The sequence below is a fragment of the Budorcas taxicolor genome, chromosome 8, assembly GCF_023091745.1.
Source record: "Budorcas taxicolor isolate Tak-1 chromosome 8, Takin1.1, whole genome shotgun sequence".
In the NCBI taxonomy this organism is placed as follows: Eukaryota; Metazoa; Chordata; class Mammalia; order Artiodactyla; family Bovidae; genus Budorcas; species Budorcas taxicolor.
In genome coordinates, this window is record NC_068917.1 from 55,305,663 (window position 1) to 55,319,703 (window position 14,041).

At 40.3% G+C, this 14,041-nt stretch overlaps 1 protein-coding gene across 1 annotated transcript in view; it reads left to right on the top strand.

Moving 5' to 3' along the window:
• PCSK5 (proprotein convertase subtilisin/kexin type 5) overlaps window positions 1-14,041 on the top strand; it is a 503,247-nt gene that overhangs the window by 408,631 nt on the left and 80,575 nt on the right. The window contains exons 22-24 of the mRNA XM_052644706.1: window positions 467-600; window positions 5,635-5,841; window positions 7,178-7,246. Of these exons, the coding sequence (XP_052500666.1) occupies window positions 467-600; window positions 5,635-5,841; window positions 7,178-7,246 (410 nt within the window). The remainder of the gene's footprint in view (window positions 1-466; window positions 601-5,634; window positions 5,842-7,177; window positions 7,247-14,041) is intronic.

Here is a 14,041-nt window from a genome sequence, read left to right on the forward strand (position 1 = left end):
AACTATAGGATAGTGCTGCTTCAAGAGCCCTTGGACGTGACATTTCCTTGCAAAGTGTGGGCACACTGATAACTAAAGAAAGATACTTTCTCCAAAGCCTCTGGATTCAAAGACCACTAAAATGCCTTGAAAGTTCAAAGACCCCCATCTCAGTGTTGACTGGGTTTGGCTGGAGCCTACAGTGCAGGTTTAATCCCCAGGGCACTGGTTAATTTGTTTGAAACAAGAATCAAGGTTACATCCACAGCCAGTTCCTGGCATGCCTGCTGTTGGGTCCAATCTTTGGCCAAGGATGGGTACGTGACTAATGCTCCCCATGTTCTAAGATGATCAGTCCCAGGCATCACCCTTGTTTCTGGAACAATGAAACAAAGTCTGTGCAGCAAAACACAAACACCACATGTTCTAATACTTAATGCCATCCCACAAAGCCACCCTTACAAACTAAAAGTCTGCTTGCCTCTAGGATTTTTGATGATGGCCGCTGCGTTTTGAACTGTTCCTTGGGCAAATTTGAATTCAGGAACCAATGTCATCCATGTCATTTCACCTGCCAAGAATGCCAAGATGAGCCTTCCAACTGCACCTCCTGTGGAGTAGGTGAGGGAGTCTGGTTGCTCATTTCTTCCCCTTACTTCAACTTGCTCTCCCACTGGACATTACTTTGTTTGACTCAGAAGCCTCATCTCTGGGGAAGAGGCAGGTGAGATTAGACAGCTGTTCATTAAAGAGTATGTACAACCTTGCAGTTTCTGCTTACTGTCAGAACATAAGTTCACACTGCTAGAGACACAGACCTACTTCCCCTGAGGAGGTGAGAGAGAAGCTAAGAGATGTTTTTCCAGAGAAGGAGAAAGTAAGGGCATGCAAACACAATGACAGGCATGAGCTAGACAGCAAAGCTAAGCTTCACTGAAGTGAAAGTGAAAAGCTAGGAAATTAAGACAGACACATTCAGTCTTCAGGAGAAACAGCCTAAGAGAGGCTGTGTCAGGGTCCCCTCAGCCCTGAGTGACACCATTTAGAAGCTGTCAGAGCCCTGTGGGATGGCAGGGTAATCTCTTCCAAACACAAATATGACCTTTACTGTCCCAGACCTTCACAATTCTAAAGCTTCTGGTGTCAATAAATTATATTCTATGGTCACTCTAGTCCTCTGCAGTTTGACCCTTGACTGTTCTCTAGTCTCCCTACTGCTGCTGGTAAGTGGCTTCAGTCGTGTCCGACTCTGTGCGACCCCACAGACGGCAGCCCACCAGGCTCCCCCGTCCCTCGGATTCTCCAGGCAAGAACACTGGAGTGGGTTGCCATTTCCTTCTCCAGTGCATGAAAGTGAAAAGTAAAAGTGAAGTCACTCAGTTGTGTCCGACTCCTAGCGACCCCATGGACCGCAGCCTACCAGGCTCCTCTGTCCATGGGATTTGCCAGGCAAGAGTACTGGAGTGGGTTGCCATTGCCTTCTCCGTCTCTACATATGCCTGTCCCCAAATTTGACTTCATGAGGGACTGATTTATATTTATATAATTAAATTTACTTATCTTTAATTGAAGGATAATTGCTTTACAATATTGTGTTGGTTTCTGCCAAACATCAATATAAATCAGCCATAGGTATATCTATGTCCCCTCCCGCCTTGACCCTCCCTCCCAACTTCTTCCCCATCCTGGGTTGTTACAGAGCTCTGGTTTGAGTTCCCCGAGTCATACAACAAATTCCCACTGGCTATCTATTTTACATATGGTAATAAATATGTTTCCACGTTACTCTCTCCATACATTCCACTCTCTCCTTCCTCCCACTCCCCATATCCGTAAGTCTGTTCTCTATGGCTGTGTCTCCACTGCTGTCCTGCAAATAGGTTCAGGGACTGATTTATACTTTATTTGCCCTACACTTAAAAAATTTGAATGAAATTGGGAAATTAAAAAAAATTTTTCTCTTGAAAACCTGGAAGATTTGGTAACAGTGCGTCTTCTGGTCCTCAAATGATTGACTAGAGACCTCCAGGCTGCTCTCCATTTGCCATAGTCCCCACCCCTCCCAGCTGTCTCACTGATCCTGAGGCTGTCAGTTACCACCATCACGACATTTACATGGTTTTACTGGTGGGGAAGAATTATTTAGCTTTATTCTTGCTTGTCATAAAACAAAGAAAAATGAAGAATAAATGAATAGTTTCATGCATTTGCAGAAAAGTGAGGGAGAACACATATCTTTGTGTAAATTAAAATGATTGATTTGTGTTTAAACAAAGTATATCTGTCCAATTTTACCTCCACCCTGCTTATTCTGTTTCCTTCCTCACCTGTAAGATGGTGATCATGGCTGCTTCCTTTAGGATTATTATGAAAATGAAATGAGACAAAATAATAAAGCACTCAGAACAAGGTGAACTGCACAGGAAGCGCACAAAAAATGTTAATAATGATCATTATTACTACTACTATTACTACTGTTACTGTTTGTACCACTTACTTCTATGGGCATTTCAGTCTCTAGCCGAGTCAGTTTTCTGCACAGCAGAAATTAAACACAACTTTTTTTTTCACATTTGTTAATATCACCGCTGATCTCATCAGAAAAGTTTTTGAGGACTGATGAACTGTTAGGCTCAAAAGTGCATGCAATAAACCCAACATTTAAATCAACTAGACTTCAATAAAAATTTTTTAAATGTATTGTGCCACTCCTGTGTACAAGTTACTCTACATAGGTGCCATGGAAGATACAGTAAATGATAGCATGATACTCACATTCAAGTTAACAATCTAAAAAACAAGTTTGTCTTCGTGTGTTATAAAATGAGAAGATATTAAAGACTGGATGAATGGCAGTAACCCTACCACATGTCACTACTTTCAGCTGTAGTGAGCAAAAGAGGCTTCCTGAAGAGATGGTTGGCCAGGTTCTGATTAGCAGAGTTTTCTGCCTGTTAAGAGTGCTATATCCCAAGACCATGTATTAGGGCAACTAATCCATGATTCAGTGCTACAGAAGATAGATGATGGAACGGATGCAGTTCTGTATCAAGAGGCTTTATTCAAAGGCTGAAATTCCTCTGGCTAAGGAGCCCCATCCACACACATAAGCCTCTCCCAACTCTTTGTAGAAACTTTACCTCTTGCTGAATTGTAACTTTGTTAAAGTTAGGTCTGAATCCTTTTGGAAAGGCAGAAGGCTAGCTCTATTGATGAAAATTCACTCTCACCCCAGTTTATCCTCTACCAAACTGAACCCGAAGCTAAATTCTACCAATTATACAGTAGCTGCAGTAAGCAAAATGTTGAAGTAAACTTTATAAAGTTTATTTTCAGAGTCCCCAGCCTTTCCTTCTTCCTTCCCAGCAATCCTGTTCCCATCCTGCCTGCAATCTTCAACCTTCTTTTCCTCTGGCAAACATCCAATGACTTCACGTTGGTCCACCCTCCCTTCTAACAAAATCAGCTGCCAAGAAATACTCTGAAAACAATTAATTACTCTTCAGTATAAATGAAAGCCAACCTGAACCTCTCTGGGAGTTTTTCGCTTTTTAACTTTCGTCTCACATTGCTGATGTGAAAGGTTTTGGCACCTAACAAAAATATCAGCCCTTCTTCTATCAGAACCAGCTTCTCCTACATATCATTACAGGAACTTAAATTCTGAGATTCTGGGCAAGTAGCCAAAATTTTATGTATGATATGCAAATCATTGAGGTATCCAAATTATCACCCAAAGCTAAGTGAGCTGCCATGCTGTCAAGCTATTAGAAATATGATCAAATCTTGGCATAATCCTGACCCAAGCAGGTGGGGAAAGCCTGCCATTTTGAAGGTGCCTAAGTGACTTCCTTTTGCACAGTCCATGTATTTTAAACAAGACCCTTTAAATCTGTCCTTTAAGCCAGATTATAATACCCAAAGGGGTTCAAATAACAAAGCCATATCTGAACAATCAATATGGAATTGAATAACATTTCTTCTAATATCTGAAATAATCATTTATTTTTAAGATTGTTGATCCAGTTGGATATGTTTGAAAAACAGGAATGTTGGCAAATATGAATTCACTCATTCATTCAATCATTCAATAAATACATATTTAAAACTCATAACCATATGCCAAGCTGTCCCCAAGCCTCTGGATCCTGAGTTGACATCAAGGGAAGGTGCAGGGGATGGACAGGAAGATGGAGGATAGGGTGGGCTTGTCACTGCTAGCCTTCACATCTTACTACCTATGTGTGGGAAGGCTGGCACTCTGTAAAGCAGGATCTTTTCTCAATGAGTTATGGTGGACTGAAAGGAACACAACTTGGAAAGTTGACCTTTCTGTGGTCTCTTGAGATTCCAGGTCCCACCAGATTAGGATTCTGTGCTCCAAATCTTGATCTGTAGCTATAGAATCACCAAGTGCACGTTGCATCCTCCCAAACACTCCTTTCCTTTAGAGGATAATGTTCTTCCAGGTCTAACCTGAAAACTGCAAACGCTTTTCTTTTTTAACCACCTCTTCGGAGGCTCTCTTTATATATCTTGTTCTGTAAGGACCAGCAAACTTCTGGCATGAAACTGCCATCAGAAAAAAAAGAGCACTTCAGAGTTCATAATTCCAGGGTGTGGTTTTTAAATTGTATTTCAAATAGGACTTCAATTAAATAAGAAAATTAGGTTAAATCTTTTTAAAGTGCTTAGTTTACAGGTAAAAAAAACAGCTGATTGTTGGCAAATTTATATGGTTCAATTTAATATTATTCTGACTTTTGGATTTTGCACTTGTAACATGAGGTCAGCACTATCTTTAGAAATCTGGCAGCCTTGCTTCTCGAAGGTCAATGGTTCAGGATCTTCATGTGGTAAATCACATGATGAGTGAGCTCTAGACACAGTTGTTTTAGGGGACACAGATATTTTCTAAACTAGAAGCACATGGGAGACCTGATTCACAGAAGACAGATGTCCTGGGCACACGCAGCACTAGTGAAAACTCCAGGGGATCAGTGGGGGTAGGGTAGAGGCTTTCAGGTGCATCTACATTAATCTTGTGTATTTAAGTGTGTGATTAGAACTGATTAGAATCCTTTTGCATTGATTATGATAGTTTGCATCCATTTCTCCAGTAGCAACATTGGATTCTCCACAGGAGCAAATTCCCAGTCTCATACTGGGGGTACTGCTGATTCTTTCCTAGTAGAGTCCAATGTTGACAGGACTTCCAGGAATTCATGCAAATGAGTCAAAGAGGGGTGTTTGGTTGAGAGCTTCAGTAGGCTGTCAATACAGGAGTTGGTAGTTATGCAAAAATTCAGTCCTTATACAATTAAGACAAGCATGTGATTTTGATAACAGAATTCAAAATCATTCTAAAAGATAGCACTATCATAGAAATGCATCAAGCACTTGTTTATTCTCATGGGATCTTTATAGTCACCAACTCTGAGAGCTTCCACTGACACCAAAAGGAGTTCAAGGAAATCTTTTCAACTAAAAGTTCAAAGAGACTGCATTTTTCATTCAATCCATTCTTATCTCCTTGATCTGCTGGGAGTAAAAGCACTTGGTCACATCTTTCAAACAAAATGTCTTCAGCTATTGTTATCTTCATAGCTAATTTTGTTCATTTTCCCTCTTTTCATTTTGCTCCTTTCTCTTTAGATAAGCATGGCAGAGAGCGGTTCCTGTACTGGGGGGAGTGTCGAGAGAGCTGCCCCCCAGGCTACTACCCTGACGAGGGCCACACCTGCCAGCCCTGCCCAGACAACTGTGAGCTCTGTCACAGCACACACGTCTGCACACGATGTGTGCACGGCTACTTCCTGGTGCCCTCCAATCACACCTGCCAGAAGTTAGAATGTGGACAAGGTAAAGCTGCCTTGGAGCCACTGCAGACAAAAGGGGCTGTACCCTGGATGCCCCAGAGACTTGAATATCTACCTGGTGCAATGGTCGCACCTGGATGATTTCCCACGAATCTACACCACAAGTGGGGACAGTGATACCTACCCTGCTCTCTTTCCCCAAGCGTTTGCTTAGACACAATCCAAGGACTAAGGAATGCAGCTAATCACATACATAGAAGGTGAACTCCAGTGGAGGGTTTATGGGAAAGGTAAAATGGAGAGAAAATCAGATTAGAATTCAAATGTCCTGGCCAACAATACTCTCCTTCCCAATCACCAGTCATGAGACCCTGGGCAAAATCAATCTAATTTCTCCATGCCTTGGTTTCTTCATTTGTGAGAGGGAGAGCATAGCATGCTCTGTGCTTGCTTTCTGGCAGAAGCCAGTGAGAGTCAGCCTACTTAAAATGACCTGGAAATATAAAAATGTTCTGGGAATATATGTGTTACTGTTATTGTTCAATTCCTACTTACACTGCAAAAAAGGAATTAAAAAGCAATACATATAGATTTTGCTCTTGTTAATGTAAAATGCTGCGGACTTTCTCTGCTGTATAAGAATTATGCCTGGTCTGGTACTGAGCGAGCTTTAGCACATTTCTAGAATAATGAAGACCTCTTTCTTTTTTCGTCTTAATGCTTACTAAGGTTGCTGTATGTGTGCTAAGTCACTTCAGTCATGTCCAACTCTTTGCGACCCTACGGACTGTACCCCACACCAGGCTCCTCTGTTCAGGGGATTTTCCAAGCAAGAATACTGGAGTGGGCTGCCATGCTCTCCTCCAGCGGATCTTCCCAACCCAGGAAATCAAACCTGTGTCTTTTAAGTCTACTGCTTTGCAAGGCAGGTTCTTTACCACTAGTGTCATCTGGGAAGTCCTACTAAGGTAGCACAGAATTTAAAACTTCTTTAAAATTATTTATGACAACAGACATAAGGAGATAGAGCTTCATCATTTTATATACCCAACCACATTTTCAAAACAGAACTTACTTCTTTAATAGATACAGCACACCAACTTGACTTCAAAACTAGTTGCATGGCATACAGTCTAACTTTGTTCTACTTATAGCCGATCAAGCTAATCCAATCTACTAAGTATTTATTAAATTAATAGAAGGAGATAAAAAATGTGGGTGACATACTTATCTCCAAAGCATGGTTTGGAGTTTCATAACTGCTCTACAATTTGCTTGAAAATAAGCTACACACCAACATATTTTTAGAGCAATTATTTGTGTTTCCATTCAGTGAAAGTAAAGTGAAATTGTGCTTTATTTCTCTTTATATTGTGTAGGTGAAATCCAAGATCCAGACTATGAAGAATGTGTGCCTTGTGAAGAAGGGTGTCTGGGATGCAGCTTAGGTATGTCATCTTCCCTTTTGCTTAGAGTTGAAACAACTGTGTCCTTCACACATCCTCTCCTGTCATTCCTTCAACAGGGACTCTCGTCATTGTTGTCATCATCAATACCCATTATGTAGGCTAACTCTGACACAAACGTGGTTACCGGGAGAGATACTCCCTTTTGAGGCAATGGATAGGTCACTTGTCTTCATGAAACTCAACTTTAGGAAAGGACAATCACGCAAGAAGGAAGTAGCATTTAGGGTCAAGAGATTTAAAGATAAAATACTAATTTTTTAGAAAGCAAAAACAGATCTAAACTAAGTAATGAAAGTATTAAAATCTAAAAGATGAGCAATTCCCAGTGTTTCTTATGAAGAGACAAGAGGTGGTCTTTCTTGCAGGGAACAAGGATAAATGTTTTGACAATCTTAATTTCACTTTTTTGCCCATTTCGGACCATATTTGCCCTTTCCCAGCTCATTTGCTCATTTTCCCAGCTAAATTTTGTGGTCTCTTTTTACACCTTTGCTTTCGTGTATTGTGCGTCCATGCTAACATCTTTATGCATCATGGATAGAGGGGTGTGTGCCTGTGTGTGTGTACGTATGTTTGTGTGTGTGTACATGCATGTGCATGTATGTAAAATCTGAAACCTATGATTTTGACTCTTAAAAGTTTAAAGGGATAGATGAATGTGTGTGGACTTATTTAGGATCAGTGAAAATCAAGGCATGGGGATGGGAACGGTGACAACCGTGCATTGCACCACCCCTCCCCTACTTGATTCAGTTAAAGATGAAACTGAGCCATCTTCCCTGGGAAAGAAATTCCATAGAAGACCCCAGCCATCTAGAGACTCAAATTCCAAAAGAATCAATCTGAAAAAAAAAGAGGTACATTAGATAGTTTGATTCACTTTACAAAGTGCTGTTAAAAGACTACATTCACTCCTTTAAGAAACTTTAATTGTCTACTGTGTGCAGAGTGTTGGCCATGGCAGAGGGAATTCAAAGGCCATATGATGGAGATTCTGCTGTAAGGACCCCTCTGGCTGCTCTAAGTGGCACACCTGGAACCATGTCTTTTACAGGTCAACCTGCCAGAGTAGAGAGAGCTGCACAGCGCGGTAGGATTACAGGAGAGGGAGGCGTAGAGAGGCGCAGAGCAATCTGCTACTTTCTAATTTGAAAATTTCTCTCAATTTATAAAAATCTCTAAATGTTGGACCTTGTTTATTCTGGGACTGCCTTAGCTGAAATCAATCATCTTATTTCTGAGGCTTTCATTTATCTTTCCAATTGAATTCTTTTTTCTTGTCTCTCCTTGTTTGCAGGTCAATGATCATACCTTTTACTGATGATTTATGTAATATTTGGTGTGTAATATCTTTCTGCTTAGAGAGTAATCAGTACTTGCAAACAAAACTCTGTGACTTATATACTCTGCTCCCACTAGAACCAGCAGCATGTCTAAGGTATAATAAAAGCACAATAAATGTGCAAAGCCTTGAGAGTTTCCCAGATTCAAAACAGAGATGCATGGTTCAGAACACAAAGGGATTTAGATATATTTTCTCTAGTCAAATTATGTTCATGGGCCTTTCTTCAGGCTGAAAACTGCATTTTACATAATACCATTTTATTCTAAGAGGATTTAATGCCAAATTCTTTGTCTTTCTAACCAATACCTTAAATGGAAATTTTAAATAAGATAAATCTACATAAGTGTCCTATATTATATCTCTTCATTAATTGAGAGGATGAGCAAATAGAATCATTTTTACACTTGACACTTAACTATAACCTAAGATTTGGGGCCCATACCTATATCACCACTGACTTAATGATTGATTTTCATCAAATTGTATAAGATCTCTTTACTTCCTTATCTTATCAGTAAAATAGAGGTTAATGTGCCTTTATCTTGGCTCAGAAATGGACGATGAAAACTGGTTAATATCTGCTTACTAAAATAGTGGTAGTTCCTACTCTTGGGGGGAAATATACATGAATTTGAAAATTTTTAAGTAACTGCAAAAAGAAAAAAAAGACTATTTAAACTAAATGCCAATTAAGGGGATAAATATATGTACCAAGTGAATTTAGCAAAGCAGGAAACCCCCAGGCACTCAAGTGATTAAGGAAGGCTTCCAAGAAAACGGGACTTGACATAAGTCTTAAGAATTTCCATGGAATTAAGATGGATAAAAGAACAGGGTTGCACCATGGAGGGGCTTTAGAACTGCAAGAAAAAACGTTTGGAGGGAAGAATTTCTACCGTGGATTAGACACTGAGTGTACTAATTTTGCAGAAGGAACATAAGGTTATAAATATAAGGGAATAAGCAAAGAGAAGTTTAGAGAAGTGGATGAAAACCATACCTTGAATTCTGGACTCATAAGTTTAAAAGTGTCCTGTGGCTAAAAGGGAATAATTTGAAGGTTCTTACAGGAAAAAAAAAAATGCTTTTTAAAGAGGTGTTTTAAGAAGATTAATTTTGTAACTATGATAATTATTAATATGTTCAGGGTAGCTGATAGAGAGTGAGGCTGTAGGCAGAGAAACCAGCTAGATGACTATTTCAGATTTCTAGGTACGAAGTAACAGGAGCCAGAAAATTATGAAGAGAGAGACAGGTTTTAAAAATCACATGAAACAAATGGCCCTTAAGCATAAGAAAAGATCCTTCGGTCATTATGTGAGAAATGCAAATTAAAACTACTGTAACATACTATTTCTCACCTATCAGATTGGCAAGATTTCAAAAGCTTATAACACACTGTACACGCAAGGCTATAAGAAGGCAGTCTTACTTGTGACTGATGGTACAACTACTGTTGAATAGCTGGCAGTACATAACACAATCACATATGAACTAATCCCTTGACCCCATGACACTACTTCTAGGAATCTGTCCCGAGGATATGCATCCACAAACTCAAAACAGCATATTCGCAATGTTATTCACTGTGGTATTATTTGTGGTATAGTTAGTGTTAGTCACTCAGTAGTACCTGACTCTGCGACCCCATGAATTGTAGACCTCCAAGCTCCTCTGTCGATAGAATTCTCCAGGCAAGAATACCAGAGTGAGTTGCCATTCCTTTCTCCAGGGGATCTTCCTGACCCAAGCATCAAACCTGAGTCTCCTGCATTGCAGGCAAATTCTTTACCATTTGAGCCACCAGGGAAGCCTGTATTTGTGGTATAAACATTTTATAAATTATTTTAAATGGCATAAATGCCTTTTGGTGGAAGAAATTCATTGAATCAACTAACGGACACATACTAATGGAAACTGAATGAACTAATGGACATTGAATCAACTAAATGGCATGTACTCTTTTATCCAACCATAAAAGAGAAAACATCTCTATGAACTGATAGTGATTTTACAATATACTGTTAAGCAGAAGGCAAAGTACAAAGGAACATACATAGCATGCCATCTTTTTGGTAAGAAAAGATAGTTAAATAAGATATTTGTGTATGTATATACATTTTTTTACTTAGTTTAAGATAAGAAACACAGAAAAGATAAATCAGAAAGTAATGAAAATGCTTGTGTGTGTGTATGCTCAGTCATGTCCAATTCTTTGTGATCCCATGATGGTAGCCCACCAGGATCCTCTGTCCATGGAATTTTCCAGGCAAGAATACTGCATTGGATTGCCATTTCCCACACCAGGGGATCTTCCTGACCCAGGGATCCAACCATGTCTCTTGCACCTCCTGCATTAGCAGGCAGATTCTTTACTATTGCACCACCTGAGAAGCCATGAAAATGCTTACCCATAGAGAAAAGGGTAAAGGGAATGGGCATGAGACTTCTCTAAGTATACCTTTTTACATGCTCTTGATTTGAACCATGTAAGTGGGTTACATATTCATACAAATGACTTAGTAATTAGTGTGAATGGGCTCCCAGTGGCCAATTTGGGACAATTTGAACATAAAAAAAAGTGATGATAAAGAATTACAATTCAATTAGTAAAAATCCAGGGGCTTCGCTAGTGGCTCAGTGGTAAAGAATCTGCCTGCCAATGCAGGAGACATGGGGTTCAATCCCTGGTCCAGGAAGCTCCCACGTGCTGCAGAGCAACTAAGCCTGTACACCACAACTACTGAGCCTGTGCTGATGCCCACATGCCCTAGAGCCTGTGTTCCACAACAAGAGAAGCCACTGCAATAAGAAGCCCACGCACCACAACTAGAGAAAAGCTCAAGCAGCAACGAAGACCCAGTACAGCCAAAAATAAATAAATAACAACCCATCCATCAGGAATGGTATTTTAAAAACAGCAAAGAAGAGGACAAAACCTGAATAAAGCAGAAAGCTCTTCTTTACAGTAAATTTTCACCTGGTATATATGCGGGAAAGTAATTAGAAAATTCTCATTTTACACCCCCTACTGTACTGACTCAAGGGAGAACAATCAGTGGATGCTAAAGTTATTAGGTGGAAAATTGTTCTGGAACAGAATAATCACACAGATTCAAAGTACTTCCATAACTACTAGTTAATCACAATAGAGAGATTTGCTGGTTACCAACTTAACCAAGCTATTGCACTAAACATCACCATCATTGGGTCCATATAACCTAACACCATGTGTCTCCTGATATGATACATTAATAAGTACACAATATCACCTAGTAGACCCGATAAAAGTGTCTAGATCAACAATTCTCAGCTAGAGGTGACTGTGACCCCAGGAGACATTTGTTAAAGTTTTGAGACACTTTTGATTTTCATGACTAAGGAGCTAGGAATGAAATGTCATCATGTTTACAACTTATTTCCAAATGGTTCAGGGGGAAAAAAGGATCGAGGTGAAGCACACAAAATTGTTTTTTGTACTATTTCAGGCTTTCTGCAGATGTGAAAAAATATTTAAAAGTTGGGAGGGAAAAAAGCACTTCATGCTCTGTCAGCCTAGAAGCAACATCTCAGTAGCAACAAGCACACCTAGTGCCCAGATCTTGATTCCTAACACTATTCTTCAATAAAAGTTACCAGGGCTCCTTGGCGAACTGGCCGATTGTAGGACTGGGAGAGGAAATGCACAAGATGAGGGGCAGCCTCTTGTAGTGACAGAAGTTAAGAACGCACTCAAAGAAAAACCCCACCATGATGGGGTGGGATGAGGAGACATCTGAAAGAGCTGCCAGTAGCTGAAGCAGGAACAATCTGAGCAACAACATAAATAAAGTCATATTGGCTTATAGCCTAAAGCATAAAATAAGAATCCAAGGGACTTCCCTGGCAGTCAGTGGTTAAGACACTGAGCTTCCAATGTAGGATGTATGGGTTTGATTCCTGGCTGGGGAACTGAGATCCCACATGCCTTGAGGCATAGCCAAAAAAATTAAATTAAAGAAATAAGAATCCATGAGCTCATAAGATACAAATAAATAAATGGTAGAATAAATAAGTAAATGAAAGAAAGGAGACACACCTTCAGTGCAAAAGAATTCCAAATAACTACCTAGGACTCCTCCCTCTAGGAAGCAGAGCATAACTCCCTACTCCTGAAGTGTAGGTCACACGTAGTGATTTCTCTCCAGGAGGGAAGCATGAAAGGGAGGAAGAGAGAAGAGCCTCACAGTGCAGGAAACTGACAAGTTCTACCTTACCCATATGATCAAGGTCAACATCAGCAGTGGCATATCAGATTAATAGGCAGGTACCCTTGATGTAATAAGATCAGAATGGCACTTTGCCTCTGCAGTTTTCCGTGCGAAAACCCGTGTGTGTGTGTGTGTGTGTGTGTGTGTGTGTGTGTGTGTGTTACTTAGTCACTCAATCGTGTCCAACTCTTTGTGACCCCATGGACCGTAGCCCACGAGGCTCCTCTGTACATGGGGATTCTCCAGGCAAGAATACTGGAGTGGGTTGCCATGCGCTCCTCCAGGGTCCCAACCCAAGGATCGAATCCAGGTCTCCCGCATTGTAGGCAGATTCTTTACCATCTGAGCCACCAGGGAAGCCCATGTATACTGGAGTGGGTAGCTATCCCTTCTCCAGGGGATCTTCCTGACCCAGGAATCGAACCAGGGTCTCCTGCATTGCAGGAGGATTCTTCACCTGTTGAGTCACCAGAGAAGCCCCCTCAAAACTCACAAGGCCAGTCTAGTCATGAGGAAAACATCAAACAAGTCTCAATAGAGGGATATTTCATGAAATACCTGACTAGTACTCCTCAACACTGTTAAGGCGGTAAAACAAAGCCCAGGAAATTGTCATAGTCAAGGGGAGCCTAAGGAAACATGAGGGCTAAATATAATATGGTATCCTACATGGGATCCTGGGACAAAAAAAGACAATAGGGAAAAACTAGGGAAATCTGAGTCTATTATGGATTTCAGTTAATAATAATCTTATCGTCCTCATCATAAAGGGCATAAGGTACTATCCTGCGTGTTGGAAATATTCTCTGTCTTGACTGTCGGGGTGATTACATGACTGTATGTTTGTCAAAATTAATAGAACTGCATACTTGAAAGGGGTAAATGTTACACAATAAAAATTGTATTTCAATACATGCGACTTAGAAAGAAAAGGATAACATTACAATGAGCCTACCAAGGCCCCTCTTTCCCATTTCCACATAGTAAAACCATGACAGTCAACTTATTACTAGCATTTATTGAGCACTTACTTGTGTTCTAAGAAGCAAGTGTAATTATCATTCTCATTTTTCAGATGAGGAGATTAAGCTCAGAACAGTTAAGCAACTTATGCAAGATAACAGGGCTGGGGACCATAGGACCAGGACTTGATTCTGGATAGCTCAAGATCAAAAGCCA